Genomic DNA, 24,900 nt, shown 5'->3' with positions numbered 1-24,900 from the left:
ATGTCTGGCACTGTGTATGTTGATGTCTGGCACTATGTATGTTGACGTCTGGCACTGTGTATGTTGACGTCTGGCACTGTGTATGTTGATGTCTGGCACTGTGTATGTTGACGTCACGCACTGTGTATGTTGATGTCTGGCACTGTGTATGTTGATGTCTGGCACTGTGTATGTTGATGTCTGAGTGATTCGTGCAAAACATTTCTCTACGAAGAAGCCTGGCCAGTTCTGTCTTTTGACATATACATGATATTTCACGAGACACATAGAATATCCTATTTAGTAGATACTTTTGGTGTAGTTGTCTATTGGAAGATTACTTATTTCATTACAAATGTAAAACCTTGAAACGTAAATTCTCCCTACCTAACACACAGGGACGGGTCACCACCCCTTGTATTTGCGACTAAAAAAGTAGTTTCGTGTTTGCAAAATCTTACAAAATATACACAAAAGTATAACAAAAATATTTAGGGTAGCGAAACTTCTGTATCGTACATATAGATATAAGTATATACAAAATCAACTTTAACAACAAATATTCTTGAAAACTTCGCGATCGCAGTTGGAAGCGAAAGAATACACGCTGGTCAAGTAACAAAAATGGCGCTTTGTGATACGAACGGTCTCGATGGACGAGTTAAGAGAAATTTACAGTTCATAACGGAACATTTTCAAGAGAATCACAAACAGCATGAAGCGATATTTACTTCATGAATGACCATCTGTCCTTATTTTGCCATGTCAGTGTGGAACTACCGTAATAAGGAAGTCAACAGTTTGTGAACGGGCCAGACACTTACGATAAAAGGAGACAATTTGAGGGGAGGTCACTCTTGTATGACAATAGTTCCGTGAAAGTTATGTTCACAGCAGTGAAATAGCAAGTGTTATGTTCACTACAGTGAAATATCAATTGTTATATTCACTTCAATGAAAATATCACTTTCTTCAACTTCGGTAAATTCAGTCTTTCACACGTAAGTATATAATAAAATTCCCAATCGAACATTGCCCACAGGACAATTCCCCACCACGCATTTCCCAACAGGATTTTCCCACAGGACAATACAATACCAACAAAGACACTTCTTCCACCAATAAAGGGATAGTTCCCAACACCCAACAATAACTTGCTGTTAGTGTGACAGAAGGATTTGTTTTCTTAGCATTATATTATAGGAGCAGATGAATAAAGGGCTTGTGTTTCTTATAATAAACAGAGTTTAGTAGTGAATGATTACTGTCGTTGAAAAAACCTCTCCGTTCAATAAAGAACAATCATTATCTTATTATTCTCTTGAGGATTTCATCTTAAAAAACACATTCTCTTACTTTTATTAATTGATTATTCATATACTTGTCGTTGGTGAATATGTATTGAAAAATGGATTTCAAACATGACAGGTGTCCGAAACAAAATTTTGCTTCAAATAATTTTCTTTTTACGTTTTTAATTCACTTGCATGTGTGGAAATAAAGATCACCAAAATCACCAAACGTTTCGTTCAGTTTAAAACCTTACCAACTGATTGTAGAGAAGTAACTAGTCGTTGAGAAAATAGCGTATTCAAAATGCTTCGGAAGGGAGATAACTCCCATTAGAGAACGTGCTATTTATTGTCAACATGGACCTTCATCTACAGGTCAAACGACCAAACGTGTGCCAAATACAGTTTCAGAAATCAGTAGTTTGTTTACAAAATACAATTGCTGACATGTTATGACCCATGCTAAGCGGTTGTCACGTTGTATGAGATCGAACAGACCGCTAAGCAGTGGCGAGAATATAGGCAATGACAGTCAGTGAACGGTAGCACCAGCAGACTGGCGGAATGCCCAAGTGAAATTTCTCGCAAACCGGCTGCATGGATATTGACATTAAGTGTATTGATTTGTTCACGTGTCTTATCGTATATTAGTCTGAACTTCAGGCTTAGCGTTTCTGGATAAATATTTAATGTCGATGGTGTTGCTTGGTAATACGCTAAATATTAACACAAGAATTTCACCAAGAATTCCCCAACCCTAGACCTGCTTGCTCAGCACGTTCACAGACAATGCATTCCAGTATTCTTACAGTGGCAGCCTTGTCAATGATATATGTCGACTGGGCGGGTGCTTCTGTCGGAGACAGATCCTGGTTTTATCAGAAGTGTGTGAAAAACTGCAACACAAGCAACTGTATCAACGAAGAGACGTTTCTTCAAAAACAACCATATCATCTTCAGTTGTTGCAGTGGAACTGTACGGATGAATGTAAATATGAGTGTATGTGGCCAACTGTTGATGCTTTTAGACGTGATGGAAGTGGAGTTCCTCAGTTCCATGGGAAGGTAAGGACGAACCAGGGATGGATTTAGCTTTATAAAACATACACTAAGGCAAGATATTACGGAAAAATGCAACTCAATAGTTATGTCTACATGAACACAGTGCATGTCAAAATCTTTCACATTTGTGGCTAACCCTTTATGTGTCCACACAACAGCTTTTGTAACACATTGATATTTCTAAGCTTTATTTACAATACTGCTCAAACAGTCGCCGTGTTATCATGGATATTTTTAATTTGTCATGCTTTTGGGGGCTTGATGTCTTCAATCTGTGGGTACTTCAAGATAATGTGCATGTGTTTCAACTTTGATACGTTCATGAGACCTGGGTGCAACCTGTTTTTTCTGGTGCAACTTGGTTTTCATGTCAACATGTTGGTTGGTTTGTTGTTTTACGCTGCACTCAGCAATATTCCAGCTATATGACGGCGGTCTGTAAATAATCGAGTCTGGACCAGAAAATCTAGTGATTGATATCACGAGCATCGATCCACGCAATTGGGATCGATGACATGCATCAACAAAGTCAGTGAGCCTGACCATCTGATCACGTTAGTCGCCTCTTACGACAATAAACAACAAACCAATCAAACCAACCTTTTTCAGTTTTGGTATTGGTATTTTACTTTTACCATGTTTACTTTGCCTCTCCATGTCAGAGCTACAGATAAGCTCAGTATTTGCGTAAAATACCCCTAAAAATATTCAAAACCCAATTACTTTCAATTAACTTGCGCAGAGAAACGCATGTATTTTATAAAAATACCCAATGCGTAAATACCCAATGAAGCTTTTTCAGCCTGCATACATCAGAGATAATTTCCAAAACACAATTACGAGCTTATTTACTTTCATAGTCAAGCCTATATTTAGAACAGTTATATGTACATCTAAAACATTATTTCATTTTTTTGTAAATCTCAGAATGTTTACTCATTTTGGGAAAATCCCAAAAGAGTGATGAATAGATGAGTGACAAAATATTGGTTACCAAATTAAAAAAATGTAATAAACCAATTAAAATAGAAACCATCGAGTAAAACCTCAATTGCTCAAAAAGTTATCTGGAGCTCTGCCACAGGTAGTCTCATTTATCCATACTACCAGGTACCCATCTTACAATCTGAAGTCTGGATTATTGAATGAAGAAGTTCTATTTGAAAAGTACAAATATATATATAATTTTGGCCCCAATATGTAGTGCAATACCAGGGTTTTATCTTGACCTTCAAAACTAGGGGTCCAGAAGAGTCTAATTACTAATTTCAAGGGAAATACAGGAAATATGAGGGTCCTGTAAATTAATGAAATGGTGTTGTTGACTGTTTATAAGATCTAATAATTACTTTAATTACAGGAAGTAAATATTTCTTGTCAAGAATTTGGAACAATGAACATTGTTGTACATCCCTTGAGATGCAAATATATTTTTTCTGCGTCCATTCTATACATTTGTGCATACTGGGGGCACATTTCTGCATTGCGTAAAACCCTGCAATATGTATCGCAATACAAAACTCAAACATTTCTGCGTCGCGTAAAACCCTGCAATATGTATCGCAATACAGCTCTCTGTATTGCGATATATTGCAGTACGATGTATGTGCCAATATGCCAACCCTAAGTATGAACATGCTGAGAACTTCCTTACAAATTTATTGATTATATTTTTGGGGCTGAAGAAAAATACAGTTGTAGTGAGTGAGTGAGTATGGTTTTATGCCGCTTTTAGCAATATTCCAGCAATATCACGGCGGGGGACACCAGATATGGGCTTCACACATTGTACCAATGTCGGGAATTGAACCCTGGTCTTCGGCATGACGAGCGAACGTTTTAACCAGTAGGCTACCCGACCGCCCCAATGTAGTTGACCAGCTGATAAATCAAATAATACCGTATTCGACATAATAAGCGCCCAGGGCGCTCTCAAAATTAGATATAGGGGGCTCTTATTAGAATATTATTTTGAGTTGAAAGATCATTAATTTCGTGGTTTATGCTGACAGCCTGAAATGTTTATATACGACAGATATATTTTTCCAGGATTTAATTACCCATAATGAAGGGTGCATATAACATACGAATGCGTATTATACACAAATAAATAAGTCTTGTGTACATTAATCAATTGGAAGGGGTGCTAACTGAGATTGTTCACTAGCCAATATATTAGCAAATATCGCTGTGGGCGCTTATTAGAGCAGGGCGCTTATTACGTCGAATACGGTATTAACAATGCCATTAACATGATTAAGCATGTGAAGTGCATATATCTTTCAATATCTGACAACTAATATTTCATGCATTGAGGGGCGCATTGGTGGTCAGGTTGTCAAAGCATGCCAAGGCACCTCAGTTGCTTGCAGAGTTGTGTCCCTTGGGCTTGCCAGAAACCTTTGATTGTGGGTTTGAATCCCAATTCTCTGATTGGTTCTGTGTTTGTCTGCACCATACTCGTGCTCGTGGGTTTCTAAAATGTCTGAAACCTGCTTCACTTCAGGCTTTCCTCCAACTTTAAGCTGACATGCTGGGATGTAACTGGAGTGCATTTGGTTGTAGTGTTAAAACCCACTCACCCATGCATTGAACTAGCAATAAAGCTTGAGTAGTATATTCTGTTTTTTACCATGTTTACCAGACATATTGGCTGGTGGTTTTTTTGCAATGAATGTCAAGCCCTGGATACAGGTGTTGGAATCACTTGTGCTCTGTGTCAAATTTTATTAAAATCAGATCTTAGTTCTCGCAACCGCTAAACAAAGATCTGAGGACAACCTTTCATCGGACCAATCAGAGCGTCGCTTACCAGATCATGAAAGTGACAGTTGGAATGTGTTTTGTAATCATGCAACTTCGAAAACTTAAACACGGGGTATTCGGTACGATAGTTACAGGCTTAATGACTGAATCCATACAATCTAGACCATTTGTTATTCCAGAAGGTTCTTTTGTTCAGGTTTCAATTTTTTAATCGAGAATTTGTCAAAATATTTATGAACGTAGTCGCCGATTTGAAGGTAGTGCTGTAAGGCATGAGAAAGCTGCCTTTTGATTGGCTAATGTCAACTTCTTGTCAGTCATTTCATTGGTCGGTCAAAGTTCGCACAACGTTGGTCTGACCCATAATGGTGTGTTCTCAGATCTTTGTTTGGTGGTAGCGAGAACTAAGATCTGATTTTAATGATATTGACCTGTGTAGATATACCCTTTTTATCCCCCCAGCATATAACATGTACCATATAATGTCTGTCTGTCCCTCCATCCGTCCATATTTCATTTCCTAACTTGAAAACCCTGAAGGATTTTCATCCAAACTTTGTACATGTACGTGTATTAACCTGAGGCTGATTTTGTTAAGATCTCTTCAACTCGTCTAAATAGTTTGAATTGTAAATAAATATTGTATTGAAGCAAAAAAAACATATGGACATATTTCAGACAAAAACATCAACTAAGTAATACTCGATTTTTACAGTCAAATTTTAATCTTTCTTTTCCAAGTGGCCGTTTGTCCGCTTCTTTGGGATACAGGAGCCTGCATCCACTCTGTTCTCCATCCTCAATGCCTTGTCCCATCTGGGGCTGATCTGGTTTCGGTCGCAGGTGTCCAAGTCCTGCCCTCTCTACTACGTCTGGCACGGGGCGGCTATGGTAGGTTAACACTTCACTCACCGACGTACCCGTGAAGATCCGGGTTAGAATAGGTTTTCAGCAACACATGCCTGCCGTAAAAGTGACTATGCTTGACAGGATAGGTTGATCAGGCTCACTGACTTGGTTGATGCATGTCATCATATCCAAATAGCGTTGTTCGATGCTAATGATGTCAATCACTGGATTGTCGGGTCTTGACTCACTTTTTTACAGACCGCTGTCATATAGCTGGAATGTTTCTGAGTGCGGTGTTAAACAACAAACAAAATAAACAACAAACAAACAAACCTGATGGAGAACACCACATCGCCCTACTGAACATGTTAAACATTCATGCTTCATTTGTTTGTTTGTTTGTTTGTTGTTTAACGCCGCATGCATGCATGAACCAAGAACCAAGTCAGCGAGCTTGACCACCCGATCCTGTTAGTCGCCTCTTACGACAAGCATAGTCTCCTTTTACGGCAAGCATGGGTTGCTGAAGACCTATTCTACCCCGGATCTTCATGGGTCTGATAGTTGATGTACACAGATGTCTTGCACAAAGAATCAAACGTGCCTCCCATCACACTGTTTTTAAAAATGTGTATAAAATTAAATAATTGATTTATTGTTTACAGGTTGCGATTAATGCTTGGACGTGGTCCACTGTCTTCCATACAAGAGAAACCAACTTCACCGAGGTAAGGTACACTTTGGCCAAAACCACCTACTGCTGTTTCAGGGAGCATGGACCAATCAGAAAGGCCTGTAGGGCATATTCAGAAATGATATTAGTTGCAATTTTTCTTTCATATTTAGATCAGAATAGTAACAGCAATTATAACATGTGGAAACATTCAATGTTTTATCGGAATGAAAATGTGGGATTCTTGACGTCTGTTTCCATAGAACTTTTGGATAGCAAGTGGAACAATGGGTCGGTCAGGTTACCTGAAACACAAGAATATTTTGGGGGAGAGGCCCTCTGGTCAATAACATACATGTAGCTTCATATGTGTGCCCGCTGGTACATATTATCACCATCATAAGTTAAATATAACAAATTCAAAATGTGTTGCTAATCAATCTTATTAAAATCAGATCTTTTTCTCCAATATGATACAGGGGGCACAGGTGGCCCAGTCGTCTAAGGCGCTGCGATTCGCTGTGCAGAGTTGCGTCCCTTGGGCACGCCAGAAACCTATGATTGTGGGTTCGAATCCCGGTTCGCCCCGATTATGTTTCTAGGTTTGTCAGCACCATACCCCTGCTCGTTGGTTTCACTGAAGTGGTAAACGTTTAAGACCTGCATCACTTCGGGCTTTCCTCCCACATTAAGCTGACACGCCGTGATATAACTGGAATACTGTTAAAAGCGGCGTTAAACCCAACTCACTCACTCACTCACTCCAATATGATACCTCCTCATTGGTTAAGTTTGGGACACCTCAACCAGGAGCAAATTTTGACCTTCAAAATAAAGATTGTGTAGATTCTTTATCTAATCAGACATTCACTTTCTAAAATGATTCAGCTCTTGCCGGCTTCATTTATTTGCGGTGATTCAAAAATAATGATTTGTACAGATGGAAACCCACACAGACCACAAATGATCACCCGTTTTGGGTGTAGAAGCTATGGTGCTCTGAAAGATAGGGTGTATGAAAATATCTACGGAAATATAATGGCACAGACTTACTTATCTGCATTTGGAACTTGTGGTTTTAGTTTGTTTTTCGAGATACAGAAATCAGTTATGCTGGTCTGAGTGCTTCACTCCCTCATACCAAGACTTTGGAGTCTTGATGCTGATTGGCTAAGAAGAAAGTTCACATGACACAACTGCCTGTGGAGGGTTCCTTAGACCTACAAGCAGAGTGGTATCGTATTTGAGTCAAAGATCTGAGATTGTTTATGATTGAATTGGAATAAATTAAGCAAGATTAGAATGCTGCTTAAAGAAGTTCACAATTATAATCATGAAAATTAACCAATCAGCCATTCATGATGTTTGTAGTGAGTGAGTGAGTGAGTTGGGTTTAATGCCGCTTTTAACAGTATTCCAGTTATATCGCGGCGTGTCAGCTTAATGTGGGAGGAAAGCCTGAAGTGATGCAGGTCTCAGACGTTTACCACTTCAGTAAAACCCACGAGCACGAGTATGGTGCTGACAAACCTAGAAACATAATCGGGGCAAACTGGGATTCGAACCCACAATCATAGGTTTCTGGCGTGCCCAAGGGAAGCAACTCTGCACAGTGAATCGCGGCGCCTTAGACGACTGGGCCACCCGTGCCCCCTGATGTTTGCAATTAATTATAATTTAAAAATCTGTGGGAATTAATGTGTATGTCCCTTGTACGTCTGAATGGAGAGGGGAGCTGTTGTCTTTCGGGAATAACATTTCCATGATGAAATTCACATATATTTCTTGAAGACAGTGTTTTACGTCGTCATGTGTTACCATGGAAACTGATCGACATACACATGATAAAGATGGTCTCTGTTTCAGAAAATGGACTATTTCTCTGCCTTTTCCATTGTGCTTTACAATGTGTTTATCTTCAGCTGCAGGTGAGTACAGAGAAGAATTGTAAGTGTTCATTAGATTGAAACCAATGATAAAGATGATTCTTGTACAGAGCTCCAGATGACTTTTTGAGCAATTGAGTTTTTACTCGAAGGTTTTTATTTTAATTGGGTTATTACATTTTTCATTGGGTAACCCATATTTTTTCAAAAATTTAGATTTCAAAAATAATAAAAAAATGTTTTAAATGTAAATAACAGTCCTAAATATAGGCTTGACTTCAAAGGTAAATAAGCTCGTAATTGTGTAAAAAATTCAAAAGCTTCATTGGGTATTCACGCATGCTGTTTTCAAAAATTGAGTTTTCCATTTAATGCGTTTCTGAACGCAAGTTTTTTTTAATGTAATTGGATTTTGAATAGTTTTGGGGGGTATTTTATGCAAATACGCAGCTTATCTGTAGCTCTGGTTGTATCTGTCGTATGACAAGTCTTGAGTAGGTTCTAATGTTTGTTCAGGTTTGTAACAGTCGTGCTTAACATCTAAGATGGCTGACCCCGCCGAGCAATTGTGTTATATCGCATGTGAAGTTCAGTACATGTAACGCACCTCGCACATGAAGAGTTACCCTACATAGTTACCTCCCCTATACCACTACGTGGCTGCATAGCATATATACCACAATGATGAAAAGAAAACATGTCAAGATTGCAGTAATACATTGTTGATGAACATAACATGACTGCAGTGACAACTTAGTGGTGGTGGTGATGATGATGATGATGATGTTGATGTTGATGATGTTTATGATGATGTTAATGATGTTTATGACAGTGATGACAACTATGATGATGATGATGATGATAATGATGATGACTTTAATAGGGATGGGAATGTAGATGGCAATGATTATAATTATTATTATTGTGACTGACTGACGATGTTGATTAGTTGACGATGATGGTGACTATGGTTGTGATGATGACGTTGCTTTTGAATGTGTCTAGGATTCTGGGGACGAAAGGAAGGCGTCAGTGGGTGGTGGGTGTGTTCCTTCTCGTGATCTACGCACAACACATCCGCTTTCTCACTTGCACCAGGTTTGACTACGGTTATAACATGAAGATAAATTTATTCTTTGGTGAGTTTGAAGTTTTCTTCTCTGCCAAAATATTTCTGAAGTCAGTTGAGGTTATGGCATGGTGTAATATCCCCGTCGGCTGTTCATCATCCGTTAATTTAAGATTCTACATTTTAATTTTGGCTGTAAGAATGAAATTTTCAGAGAATATAGGACTCAAATTTCAAAACAGTTTTAAAATGAAAATATTACATGAAGTTTTTTATGGTCGAGGAATCACAAGCATTTATTTTATGTGTAGCAGCATCATGGGATGTCCCTCCTAACGACCAATCACATCAGTAAAATAACATCGAGCAACCAATTAAGCAATTAATGTGAACCAGCCCATAGACCACAAGGTGAGAATGATAATGCTTAGTGGAAAGTATGAACAGTAATATGGCTCATATCCTTGGCCTCATGGGTATGAACACTTTTGAAAAACAAAACAAATTTCTTGCAGGCATGGGGAACAGCGTCGGATGGTTGATATGGTGCGGCGTGAAGTACAAGAAACAACGCTATGTGTGGAAGTGTGCTGCTTTTGTTTTAGGAATCAATGCGTTGTTGTTGCTGGAGGTGTTTGACTTTCCGCCATTCTGGTGGATGCTGGATGCACATGCACTGTGGCATGCTGGGACGGCTCCCCTCGGGTTGCTGTGGTACAGGTGAGTTCATCCCTCCGAACCGCCTCCGTGGTCTTGTGGTAGTGCGTCCGCCCGGAGAGCGGAAGGTCCGGGGTTCGATCCCCGGCCGTGTCATACCAAAAGACGTTAAAAGATGGTACTTGTTGTTACCCTGTCTGGCACTTGGCACAAGGGGCTAAAACAAGGACTCGGAGTCAGTATACTGTGTCTGAGTGATGTATTCATGTTAAACTGCGGCATGGTATCTCAGTGAGCTAGCACTATAAATCTGCATCAGTCCGGACTAGTACAAGCAGCCACACACATACACACCTGCATGCACGTCGCTATATAAGTGCAATAATGTTGGATGCGACATTAAACCCAATTTCACCACACCTCATCCCTCCGAATTACGCTGCCGTGGTTCCTGTCGTTGGGGTCACAGTACATACTGACTAATTTCGTTTTTTAATTCTCCTTTGAATCGTATGTTTTACATGTGAAGGATGTGTCTATATCATGTTAATTACAAACATCTGGAGACAAGATACATACTCTTTGTGCATTTGTTTATGATTTATGCTGAACATTAACATATTCATTTGAGAAACAGTGTCATTAAAATCAGATCTTAGTTCTTGCTACTGCAAAACAAATGTCATTAAAATCAGATCTTAGTTCTGTTACCACTAAACAAATGTCATTAAAATCAGATCTTAGCTCTCGTTACTGCTACCGCCAGAATGTACTTTTGTTTCAGTTGTTGAGTTTGGGGAGGGGTTTGAAGGGAGAGGAGAGAGGAGGATGTTTTTTAAGATAAATTGTCTAATGTCGTAATGTCGACTTCATGTAAGCCATGGTCAGTCAAAGTTCGCTTCAGGTCGTTATGATGTAATGGAATATACTGTTATACTGTTATAATGGAATGTCCTGAGATCTTTGTTTAGCAGAAGCAAATGGTGCCTGTTTCATGAGAATTGGTGTTAGCTTTATAGTCCTTTGTTTCAGTTTTATCATAGACGATTCCCTGTATCTGAAGCAGTGGGAAGAAGACATGGCACTCAAACTGGATTAACAACAACAACAACAACAACAACAACAGCAACAACAACAACTACAGATAGCATCATCATCAACAACACAAAGGAGTAACCTGCAAGAAGACTCGTCCGCTATGGATGAATGTTATGTGTGAAAATAAGACAAACCAATCAGAATGTGCGTATGATTTATAGTTCTTCGTCAAAGAATCCCTCAGAAATTTTTTTTGATTTTAGATGTCTTGCATCTAAAAATATACCTAAGACACAGTCAAATGTGTTCAATCATACTGTATAATTCCGCATGCCCCGATATGCTTTAAATTGCATATGCAATATATATAATATATGGGGAAATATATGTGAACCAATGAGTAGACAGTTGTTTTAGGTACGCCTGTTTGCACTAAGACGGACCCCGGTCGCCCAAATGGCCATGAGATGGGCATGAGTCGCTATTTGGCTTGTCCCGGAATAACACGAGTTGGTCATGAATGCTTCTAAATGCCACTTGAAGACCTTAAGGTAGTTGATGCACTGAAATATTTTTATCAAGGCACCTTACATTTGTGACTGGTATATGAATGTGTCGCACCTCTCCAACATGGAGTGGTTCACTTTAGCTGCTGATACTGAGCCCAGACTTTTACAAATCCACTGACTCCCCAAAATTGAAAGGTTGGAAAATAAAAAAAAATAAAAAGTGCACTGGGTATATATTTTGCCAACAAGAAAAAAGTAAAATAATGTTTAGCCATTTACAGCCACTATCAAAATAAATAAATTATTTCAGATACTGTAATGAAACCTGTTGAAAGTTTATCTTAAAAACATTCCCAATCCCCCGTCCCCCCCCCCCCCCAAAATGCAAAGTGTATCAAATCATGTGAGCACCTTGATTATAAACATGAAAAGATTTGGAAAGTATCTTTTCACGCCGAATTGATGGTACACATGCTTTGCAAATCCTGCAATCGATCGAAATCTGCACGGCAGTTTACTAACCACATACCGATTTCATGACACGATTTTGATTGGTCTATACCTGGACTCGTCAGTCCAGCCAAACCGTAACTCCATAATACCAGCGTAGTTCGGCAAGGATGGAATCTTGACTTTTATAGTCAGTAAACTCCCTTGCCTCGGGAAGATGTAATTACAAGTAAATAATGTGAATTGGGACATGTTTTATTCCACTATTGTCATTTTCACTGATATTAGCTGAATGCATTGGGCCATACATGGACCTTGGAGCAGGTCTAGATAAGTTCCCGACTGTTTTCTTGTGATTTCTGCTGCTGATGTTATATTGTAGCGTGACTTTGATATGTGATGTACGTTTATGGTCTGTATGGGGGATGACTGTATTCAAATTGTGTGTATCGTGTTTGTGATGCTAGTGTAATATATTGTATTGGTCATGTTTGAAAATGTTGAAGTGAATGCCAGTTAAGGATTTAATACATTAAATGGAAGTATTGAAACCATTGTATTCAGTTACTGGAATTGGGATATCACAGTTCATGGTATAGATGTGTTTTGTAAACTATATCCTCGAAGTATATCTCAGATTGGTCAGTTTTCTTACATCAATCCTTAGTGCATAAACAGAGGCAGTCATGGATGAAAATGTGTCCAGGTTTCCTGTCATATTTCATAAACAGAGATGGGGGCACGGGTGTCGCGATTCGCTGTGCAGAGTTGCGTCCCTTGGGCACGCCAGAAACCTATGATTGTGGGTTCGCCCCGATTATGTTTCTAGGTTTGTCAGCACCATACCCGTGCTCGTGGGTTTCGCCGAAGTGGTAAACGTCTGAGACCTACATCAAATCGGGCCTTCCTCCCACAATAAACTGACACGCTGTGATATAACTGGAATACTGTTAAAAGCGGGGTTAAACCCAACTCACTCACTCACTCACTAAACAGAGATGGGGTGAGGATTTTGAAAAACAGTGTCCCCACAAGACCAGTCACAGGACACACTGACATCGCTATGTCTCATACCTGCCTCTGCGAAAATATGAGTGACACTTCATCTTACAGCAACCCATGCTCGTCAGCATAGGCGACTTATGGGATCGTCATATAGCTGGATTATTGCTGAGTGCGGCATTAAGCAAAGAAAATCAAACTTGATTTGTGGTAAACTGATGGATGCTCAAATTGATGAATGGTGTAAGTATGAATTGTGATAAATCTATGCCACAAAGTATTAGAAACAAAACTGATCATTTCTCCTTATAATTATTATTCCGTAATATTGACAAATCTAAAGAACTTGTAGAAAAGATTGTTTGATTATGTTCTGTCGTGAGGTGAAGTCAAATGGGGTTTAACATCCTGTTCAAGATTACTGCACTGATATAGTGACAAGCATGCACGTGTGTGTGGCTGCTTGAACTAGTCTGTACTTAAGCCGGTTTTATAGTGCTAGCCCACTGAGATACCATGCCACAGTTTTAACATCAATACCCCACTCACAGTATACTGACTGAGCTGACCAGTCCTTGTTTGATCACTTAATGCCGAGTGCCAGGCAGGGTAACAACAAGTACCATCTTTAAACATCTTTTTGTATGACGCCGCGAGGGATCGAACCACCGACCTTTGGCTCTCTTGGCAGACTCTCTATCCTCAAGGCAATTGAGGCATCTATTCTGTAGTAACATGGTGATGGTCTTGTTTCATGTTAATAGAGTTTGTGCTATGCACTTGTACGCCACCGATGTGTCTTATGATAATTATCATTGTGTATGTGAAACATTTGTATCTGTTGAGCTGTGAAATCAAGACTTGATGTTAATGTTAAGATGGCCTTGTGTGCAGAATCTAGTGTCTACTCTTGTGCTACACATCTCTGTCACATCCCGGGGAGAAATTAGCTATTGCTGAACTGAACAACGGCGAACACTTCCTGTTAAATGTAAAACTTGCAAAATAATTCTGTGCCTAACTATGCCTTCTTGACCAGCAGGGAGAACTCCATATTGGAAATGGATTCACATGTTTGGCCGAGCTCTGTTTTTATTGTTTTGGCTTGCAGATGTTTTGAGCCAATCATTCACGCCGGGAGGTGGTTTTGAGCAGACTCATTAAAATCAGATCTCAGTTCTCGCTTCTGTTATAGTTAAGCAGTAGCGGGAACTAAGATCTGAGTTTAATGAGTTTTCACTTTGGAGAAACTTTTGATAATACTTATGATAATACTAATGATAATAATAATACTAATAATAATTGATTGTGGCCATAGATGGGTGTAATTATTGTTTCTATTGTTTCATAATGATTATGTGTAATGTGTCATTGTGCATATCTTGAGCGTAAAGATGAAGATTCTTGAAGAGAAATATGTTTCTATGTTCATACTTTTGCAATAAATTTTTGAATGCTTTTTTCAAATTTTTCATTTTTATGAGAATAGCCGAGGTTATTCTGTTCACTTTTTCATGCATCTATTTTATACATGACATGTTCATTCAGACTGGGACAAGAAGTTGCAGATTAACTTAGGTATGTGAGTGAGTGAGTTGGGTTTAACTTCGCTTTTAACATTATTCCAGTTATGTCACAGCGTGTCAGCTTAATGTGGGAGGAAAGCCCGAAGTGATGCAGGTCTCAAACGTTTACCACGTAGGTGAAACCCACGAGCACGGGTATGGTGCTGACAAACCTAGAAACATAATCGGCCACACACATAAATGGAACAACTTCTCTGCAGCTGGACCTCGCACAGATTCGTCTTTCTGTAAAAAATCCAGCAGTAAATGAATTAGGAGTAGTGCAGGATAAGTATACAAATGTATTTTTTTAATAGATTTTACTACATTTGTTCATAAGAAATAGTGCTCAATACTCCAATCCCTTCCTACACAATTATATGACATTCATTAATTTAAACATACAAGGTGCCCCTCTAGGCTCTTGCCTCAGCAAACATGACCCACCCAAACATCAACCCATCAACACAACCACTTCACGCTATCACCCATAAACCTGTTAGTTTGTACACCTTTCTAAGTCTATAGTCACACTCATTATCCTTGTAATTCTGTATTATGTGTATGATTCTTTTTGATATTTCAGGGCTAATTTGGTCCCTAGTACCTTAAGTTTCATGCAGGGGTTGTGTTTGTGTAGTATTGATATTTTTGCACACATCCATTTCAAGGAAATGAATAATGTTTTAATGTTTATGGTCTATGGGCTCTGTCTTATTTTCAATGACCATGATGACATTTCATTTTGTTTACACACACACAATTTTACAAGTGTATCCGACGAAACCATGTTATCATTGGTTAGAGACGGCAGCTAGCATTACTTGGTATACTACAATGAATACTTTTATATTAACGCCACTGACAGGTCATTCTTCATATTTTTATATCAAAGAAACAGTCTTGCGTACTTTCCGTATCAATTAGAGGGGAGGCGAACATTGGTCTGGGCAACGGACGACTACATACTATTCATATTGCCTTGTGTATTGGGTTTGGGAAAATCATCTCCGGTACCCTACTCTTGGTATAACACAAAGACCTTTTGCGACAACCGACAGATCGCTCTACACATTGGTTTAAAAGAAATAGCATATTTGTATTTTCCATATAAATTTATAGGCGGAGCGAAAATTGGTCCCTGAAAGGGGCAACTACAAACTTCATATTGCCTTGAATAAAGGGTGTAGTAAAATCATCAACACTGCTCACACAATTGGTACAATTCAATTATATTTACATATTAACGACTCTGTCAGGTCACTCTACACATTATTATTATATAGAAAAAAACCAGACTTACGTATTTTCCATATCAAACGGGAGGCGAACATTGGTCTGGGAAAGGGGCAACAACAGACTGTTCATATTGCCTTTATAGGGTGTTTGAAAATCCTCCTCGCTACCCCCAAAGTTGGTATAATACAATGATTTTTTGATAGACTTAGTCCACTGGCATGTCACAGTTCACATTATATAAGAGGAAATGTATTTTCCATATTAACTAAACCAGAGGCGAAAATTGGTATGGGAAAAGGACAAATACAGACTGTTCATATTGAGTGTGGGGAAATCATGGTCAATACTTTACAGCTAGAATGATGAAATTAGTATTTTATATTTACGCCACTGAATGGTCTCTCTACATATTAATTTATTATATAAAAGACACGGACGCGGTGATGAAGGCTGGCTGGGTCTGGGAAAGGTGTAGCGACCAGAACTGGGATAAACACAATTTCGTAAAACTGACTGCATAATGTATGACATTGTGCTAGATCTGTACCTGCCTTGATAGAAACCACAGAAAAAAAAGTAAAAAGTAAAGGAATAATCATTTACCTTGACGTTCTCGCTTTAAAAGCTTCAGCCACTTGGCCTTCCACTGCAATGACCAGACGACAATTTTGATCGTTGTGAAGGGAGGATAACTCTTACTGTTGCTTTGTCTTGCAAATTTTAATGTCAATGATGACAGAGCATGAGATAACAATTTCAATTCTCTATTAGTAATGAGTTTATGAAATATATGTTATTTGTCATAAGTTGGTAATTTTGAAGCCTTTCTAATTATTTTAATCATATTAAATGATATTATTTAGATTCCAAATGTATCAGAGACCATAAAAAAATTAATGGTCTCTCCATATATATGAGGAGATTTTGCAGGCAAAATGGTAATGAAAGCTGCAATGTATATATGTCAATAAGCTACCAGGAATGGTTCAATGAGTTTCACAGTTAACTCTCTCACATTCCGCATCTTTTATTTCTTGAAGCAGTTACATGCACCTCCAACATTAATAAAATAAATAGTTGCTTTTATCATCATGTACACAATAATCAAATGGAGTGATTTTAAATAATTGTTACCACAAAATTCTTGCATTATAGTGATAATAATATTTACAAAAATGACTTTGGAACTTGAGAATACAAACAAAAATACACGCATCAGTTGCCAGAGGGCTGTGAGGTATTGGGGCTTAGAAATTCCTTGAATAGTACAAATGTAATTGTACCCCTTTTAACACTGTTGTGAATCATATTCTCTGTTTGATGTTTAATGACACACTCAGTAATATTCAAAATAATAGTATAATTATATTACCGTATTCGACGTAATAAGCGCCCAGGGCGCTCTCAAAATTAGAAATAGGGGGCTCTTATGAGAATATTATTTTGGTGAAAAAAAGCAGAGTTGAAAGATAAATTTCGTGGTTTATGCTGACGGCCTGAACTGTTTATATACGACAGATATATTTTTCCAGGATTTAATTGCCCATAATTAAGGGTGCATATAACACACGAGTGCGTATTATACACGAATAAATAAGTCTTGTGTACATTGATCAATAGGAAGGGGTGCTAATTGGGATTGTTCACTTGCCAATATATTAGCAAATATCACCGTGAGCGCTTATTACGTCGAATCTGTACATACCCTCCTACATATATAGTGTGAACATCATCGCCTATTGTACAATGTTATGAGTGTATACTCCTAGATATTTACCTCCTGTGTTTCTGTGTATGAGAAGAATAATTAAAATAATCTTAAAAAATAGCATAACACAAACATCCTAGGAACTTGTATTATTACACTTATATCCCCACCAATGAGTGGCATAACATCTTCAAAATATATAAATTAGAGAATAATTTTATTTTCATTTGGCTTTTGCTATTTGAGCATTGTCTTGGTGGAACAGGACTCCTTTAGTGAGCATTCCCCGTCGCTTAGCTTTGACAACTTCACGCAACTGTCTCAGTAGGTCAGCATGATATCTTCCATTGATAGTCTGGCCTTTTTGAAGATAGTCAATCAGCAGAATACCCTTGGAATCCCAAAAGACCGAAACAATCACCTTTCCAGCAGAAGGAACCGACTTGGCTTTTTCGGGGGCTGGTGATTCCGGATGCTTCCATTGTTTAGACTGAATTTAGGTTTCTGGTTGAAACAAATGGTAACAAATCGGGCCAAGAAATCATCGGGATCTGCTTCAAAACGGCATAAATTCTCACGGGACGTCAGGAATCTGACACGTTTCTGATCCACTGTCAAGAGCTTTGGCACCCATCTTGCAGAAACTTTTGTCATTCCAACTCGTTGGTGATAATGTGCTCAACCCTCTCATGAGAGATGCCCACAACACTGGCAATATGTCGAGTGGTCAATCGTCGATCAGCAATCACCATGTCATGCACCCGGGTAATGTTTTCCGGAATGGTTGCTGTTGAAGGCCTTCCTGGACGCGGGTCATCGTCAAGGCTCTCTCTGCCACGCTTGAATTCCGCAGCCCACTTCTTTACAGTGAAAAAGGAAGAGGCATCATCCCCTAAAGTGGAGACCATGTCAGAATGTATCTGTGTTGGAGTTAGCCCTTTCAGTTGCAGGTACTTGATGACTGCCCTATAGCCAGTTTTGTCCATTTCTGGTGATTTCAGTGGGTAGGTTCACAAGATGGTCTGGTACAAAGACAATAATGACACTACAGTTGCAGTTCTTATGTCTATGATTCATTAAATGATTGTACTTGTTGGTGGCAAAAGTTTGTTTCAATCCGATTGAGATATCCTACTAAGGCTTAGAACTTTTCAGCCAGCCCTCGTATGTCTATGTTGGGCATTGCTTAAAATATACCAACCGCTTCGCTAGTCGTGTGAGGTGACAATAGATGGTTGGTTGGTTGGTTGTGGTTTAACGCCGCATTCAGCAATATTCCAGCTATATCGAGTCTGGACCAGACAAAAAATCCAGTGATAGACATCATGAGCATCGATCCATGCAATTGGGATACGATGACATGCATCAACCAAGTCAGCGAGCCTGACCACCCGATCCCGTTAGTCGCCTTTTACGACAAGCATAGTCGCCTTTTAGATCAAGCATGGGTTGCCGAAGACCTATTCTACCCCGGATCTTCTTGGCTTAGAATATACCCACAGCTACGCTTGTCGTGGGAGGCGACAATCGATGGACCGGTAGGGCATGCTTGTATAGTGACTTCGTTTATTGTGTGTCATGTGACCCGATATAAATACATGTAATCGAGACTTGGCCAGACAAACTAGTGGTTTAATTATGAACAACGCCTCACGCCGACATGTACCATGACTCACAATCAACCAAATAACAAACCTGACTACCCGAGGCTCTTTAGTCGCCTCTCATTATACGACTTTAAGCCGGGTGTTATCCCATTTCTGGTCGAGGTAATATGAGTGTAAATATAGTAAAAAATCTCTTAAAATTAGAAATACTGACCAATTGCATTGAGACCTTGTTCATAGGTTTGAAATGTTATTTACTATCATCAACCAAGAAGAAATCTTAAGATTCCATTAATTGTAGATTTTATGGGTGTTATCCCATTTCTGGTCGATGTGATATGAGTGATAATATTGTCAAAAATCTCTTAAAATTAGTATTATTGACCCATTACATTAAGATTCTGTGCACAAGTGTGAAATGTTATTTGCTTTCTGTAGCCAAGAAGAAATCTTAAAATTCCATTAATTGTAGATTTTAAAGGCATTATCCCACTTCTGGTCAAGGTGATATGAGTGATAATGTAGTCAAAAATCTCTTAAAATTAGTATTATTGACCCATTACATTAAGATTCTGCTCACAAGTGTGAAATGTTATTTACTATCATCAGCCAAGAAGAAATCTTAAGATTCCATTAATTGTAGATTTTATGGGTATTTTCCGATTTCTGGTCGAGGCCATATGAGCAATAACCGTGTGCGAAATACGCTCTCAGTCGGAAAGCGCACGTAAAATCTCCAATGTTAAGTAAGAATTAGTAATAATATAATACCTGGCAAATAAAACGAGAGTGAGTGAGTGAGTGAGTTGGGTTTAACGCCGCTTTTAACAGTATTCCAGTTATATCGCGGCGTGTCAGCTTAATGTGGGGGGAAAGCCCGAAGTGATGCAGGTCTCAGACGTTTACCTTTTCGGTGAAACCCACGAGCACGGTTATGGTGCTGACAAACCTAGAAACATATTTGGGGCGAACCTGGATTCGAACCCACAATCATAGGTTTATGCCGTGCCCAAGGGACGCAACTCTGCACAGCGAATCGCGGCGCCTTAGACGACTGGGCCACCCGTGCCCCCAAATAAGCGAGAACAAAGGATTACTGCTTATTACCATAGTTAATGTATAGAGATCTACTTGAATGTTTAGGTAAAATGTACATATTGATAATCTATGTCAGACAGAATAGTTTCTTTTTGTCTTTGCTTCTGGAGTTCAGACATGGTGTACAAAGAAAAGACATCATTAAATATTTTACAACCTCCGCAAAAGCCACCATCGTTTTCTGACAGTATTTCACTCTGTTTAAGGCATTGTGCAATTCTCGTACTTAATACAGCAGTAAACAATTTGCCAACGCAGTTTATATTACCCCGGTAGTAGTAATTTTTTCCATGATTAGATTAGATAATACCATTCAGCCAATATTCAGGTATTATTCTGTTGTTGAAAATTAATAACTTTTCCATACCAGGGAGTAGCTTTCCCTCAGAAAATTTTAAATACTCATTTGCATTCAACTCCAGTAACTTTATGTATCTTAAGATTGTGTATGACCTGTGTATGTGTATTTCATCTTTGGTAACATAACAATCAAGAACATCATTGGTGGATTGTAAACTTGTACTAACTAACTATAGCATGTACTAAAGGTGTCAGACAGGGAGAGAACTTATCACCTCTTCTCTTCTCCATCTTCCTAAATGACCTTGAACCTTTTCTTATATCTCAAGACTGTGAAGGTATAACTGTTAATAATGACTGCCAAGAATCAATTATAACTACATCAATAGTTATTTTTGCATTATTATACGCCGATGACACAGTACTAATAGCAAACTGTAAGAAAGACCTACAGAAAATACTAGATGGATTCACACAATACTGTAAAGACTGGAAATTGAAAATTAACGTAAAAAAGTCCCAAGTAATATTTTTTGGAGGAATCAAGAAACACTACGAAACCAAATTCTCTCTGTGAAATAAACATTTAGAAATGGCCAAATGGAATACATTTTGATATGAGGTGTATCAACAAAGTGATACTTTTAAGTACCTACAAATGTTCTCTGAAAGCATAGGTCTTGGATGTGACTTTATACTGTTTTTCTAAAAATATAAACAGGGAGATGGAAGGCTTGTATTCCTTAAAGATATTTGTAAGGCAAACCAGGAGCATGTACAGCCTTGTATTTGTGCACCAGGACAGCCAGGCAGTTCATTCGCAGTATAGCTATTCCCATGACAACTACTCCCAGTATGACTACACATGATTATGGACACCCATTAATTATAGTAATGCTACAATGGAATGACCTGAGATAGCAAAATGGTACATATGAAATAAGAAATTTCACAATAAGTAGTTTGACTACTATTTGAATTTCCTCCTGAATCTGTTGTGATTGTGATTGGCTTAACAATTGTTTTTACTGGTTTCAGGATTAGAACTGATAGAGAAGCCGGTTATGGGCCGGAAACGCCACATTTGAACAGCAGATAGCCCTGCGAATGCAGAACACAGAGCTTTACTGTTAGTACCACGAGTGTCACATCCATGGATTAGCCTGAATGGGTACAGAAAGCGCTTAAGAAGATGAAACCTACTGAAGAGTTCTTGACTGTGTTTACAGTTACAATGAGTCTACTCACGAAGCAGATAGTTTTACAGATAAAGCGCTTGTTTCAGAACACATAAAATATTGAAAAGCTTTCACATGCTGAATCATAATATCGTCAATATGACACTGAGTAAAAAGGCATGCTTAAGAAGTCTTATCATCCAAAATAATACAACCAAGATGGCAAATGTGCAACTGAGAGTGACTTTTAAAGAGAGTGTGAGAGGCAGATAGCAGCTGTACGAGACTTTTATGAGTATTTAAAAAAATATATATCAAATATAATGAAACGGTAGACATGGACCAAGAACTGTTACTTATAGGCCTTGGACGACTCCAAATGTACTACCCGGGTACCCAACCCACTATTACCCGACCCTACCTGCTGTTGTCCCAATAGATAGGTACAAGTGTGGAACGGGAATAGTTTGACCGTAGCCCTGGCAAAATGTATGTAGATACTCATAGAAAACGATCTGGTCATGCATACACTGAGGTTGACTGAAGTTTTACCCTCTATTCAAACATATAAAGTCAGAAGGAATGTGTGCATAGTCAGAAAGAAATGCGAACATTAGTCACGTATAGTGTAACCGTGGGAGTTCTAGATAATGTTTGTCAATAAACAATATATCACGTGACTAACCACGGGTCTGGGTTGTCCTGTGGGCATCCGGTCCTACTCAGTACCCGTCAGAACAGAACAGAACTTTATTACGCCCAAGGCTACAAAAAGTAGCATGTTGAGGTTTAACAGGAGATGTGACGTATAATAGTGATGGCAGCTATAATAGTTATTTAAATGTAGCCATAACTATTTTACAATTTTTTGATAATTTTTTCAAGAAGATATTATATTTACAATGAAACATCTGTTGAAGTTTAAACATAGATGGATGTACAATACGAGTCTTTGGTATGTATTATTGTCTTACTTCTTTAAAATATTCACATTTAAACATATAATGATATTCATCCGCAATGTCTTGGCTTTTACAAACAGTACACTTTCTATCTAATAAAGGGGTGTGATTCCATCTTCCACATTCAATAGGTAAATAATGGCAAGAAGTTCTGAAAAGTAGTAGTGGTATGTACACTCGTTTTGGTAAATTACACAGATATGTTTCCAGTGGGATATTATCTTTAATGACTTTATAAAAAATTTCCTTTACTTGAATTTGTGACATCAGAATTCCACCGTTGTATAAACTGATCTTCCAAACAAGTTCTAATCACACATGTAAAATGACTGATTTATCCAAACATTGTTATTACCTGTTATAACAAGAATATGTTGAACAAGCTTTAGCCAATTTTGGTGTTGATATTTTACAGTGTAGTTATAATACAAATGTTTATACACAATTGATGAAAGTTTGGTGGCTTTTCCAGATAGCAATCTTCCCCAAAAAGTGATGATTCTTGTCATGACAGTAATATACAGAGGTTTTCGGCCTGTTTCGCCGTATATCATATATAAAGGTGTACTTTTCTTTACAGGAATTAGTTTTCTTAAAAAAAGATAAATGTACATTTTCAATCATTGATAAATTTTCAAAACCCCATACTTCACATCCATGCATATCTTAAAATGGGTAGAACAATAGCATCAAATAGTTTTAACTGACAACTTATAGATAAATTATAATATCTAGATTTTGTTAAGATAAAATGGACTGCCTTTGCTGCCTTCTCACACAGTTCTTTCTTGTTTACATTAAATGTACAGTTTTTATTAAATATAATACATAAGTATTTTATGATTTAACGTTTTCTAAATGTTTATTTCACAGAGAGAATTTGGTTTCGTAGTGTTTCTTGATTCCTCCAAAAATTATTACTTGGGACTTTTTTACGTTAATTTTCAATTTCCAGTCTTTACAGTATTGTGTGAATCCATCTAGTATTTTCTGTAGGTCTTTCTTACAGTTTGCTATTAGTACTGTGTCATCGGCGTATAATAATGCAAAAATAACTATTGATGTAGTTATAATTGATTCTTGGCAGTCATTATTAACAGTTACAGTCTTGAGATATAAGAAAAGGTTCAAGGTCATTTAGGAAGATGGAGAAGAGAAGAGGTGATAAGTTCTCTCCCTGTCTGACACCTTTAGTACATGCTATAGTTAGTTAGTACAAGTTTACAATCCACCAATGATGTTCTTGATTGTTATGTTACCAAAGATGAAATACACATACACAGGTCATACACAATCTTAAGACACATAAAATTACTGGAGGTGAATGCAAATGAGTATTTAAAATTTTCTGAGGGAAAGCTACTCCCTGGTATGGAAAAGTTATTAATTTTCAACAACAGAATAATACCTGAATATTGGCTGAATGGTATTATCTAATCTAATCATGGAAAAAATTACTACTACCGGGGTAATATGAACTGCGTTGGCAAATTGTTTACTGCTGTATTAAGTACGAGAATTGCACAATGCCTTAAACAGAGTGAAATACTGTCAGAAAACGATGGTGGCTTTTGCGGAGGTTGTAAAATATTTAATGATGTCTTTTCTTTGTACACCATGTCTGAACTCCTGAAGCAAAGACAAAAAGAAACTATTCTGTCTGACATAGATTATCAATATGTACATTTTACCTAAACATTCAAGTAGATCTCTATACATTAACTATGGTAATGAGCAGTACTCCTTTGTTCTCGTTTTATTTGGGGGCACGGGTGGCCCAGTCGTCTAAGGCGCCGCGATTCGCTGTGCAGAGTTGCGTCCCTTGGGCACGGCAGAAACCTATGATTGTGGGTTCGAATCCAGGTTCGCCCCAAATATGTTCCTAGGTTTGTCAGCACCATACCCGTGCTCGTGGGTTTCACCGAAGTGGTAAACGTCTTAGACCTGCATCACTTTGGGCTTTCCCCCCACATTAAGCTGACACGCCGCGATATAACTGGAATACTGTTAA

General features: G+C 38.2%; 1 protein-coding gene across 1 annotated transcript; it reads left to right on the top strand.

The window, feature by feature from the left end:
- The first annotated feature begins 1,571 nt into the window (after nt 1-1,571).
- LOC124145454 (post-GPI attachment to proteins factor 3-like) lies at nt 1,572-11,442 on the top strand. Its single transcript, XM_048386411.1, has 7 exons — nt 1,572-2,336; nt 5,841-5,990; nt 6,614-6,676; nt 8,488-8,549; nt 9,513-9,646; nt 10,092-10,296; nt 11,266-11,442. Exons 1-7 carry the CDS (start codon nt 2,061-2,063, stop codon nt 11,330-11,332), a joined length of 957 nt encoding a protein of 318 aa, XP_048242368.1. The 5' UTR covers nt 1,572-2,060; the 3' UTR covers nt 11,333-11,442.
- Nucleotides 11,443-24,900: the final 13,458 nt, after the last annotated feature.

This window comes from Haliotis rufescens, unplaced genomic scaffold, assembly GCF_023055435.1.
Source record: "Haliotis rufescens isolate VD_foot unplaced genomic scaffold, xgHalRufe1.0.p SCAF_10, whole genome shotgun sequence".
In the NCBI taxonomy this organism is placed as follows: domain Eukaryota; kingdom Metazoa; phylum Mollusca; class Gastropoda; order Lepetellida; family Haliotidae; genus Haliotis; species Haliotis rufescens.
The sequence above is the reverse complement of the archived record's forward strand: the minus strand, read 5'-3'. Positions and strand labels throughout refer to the sequence as shown.

What these genes read in the sequence shown, in the direction of transcription:
- LOC124145454 (XM_048386411.1), top strand. Translation starts at nt 2,061, where the DNA reads ATGCATTCCAGTATTCTTACAGTGGCAGCCTTGTCAATGATATATGTC. An exon ending in TTCCTCAGTTCCATGGGAAG is followed by an intron (nt 2,337 to 5,840) that starts GTAAGGACGAAC and finishes TTCTTTTCCAAG; the next exon opens with TGGCCGTTTGTCCGCTTCTT. An exon ending in GAAGATAAATTTATTCTTTG is followed by an intron (nt 9,647 to 10,091) that starts GTGAGTTTGAAG and finishes AATTTCTTGCAG; the next exon opens with GCATGGGGAACAGCGTCGGA.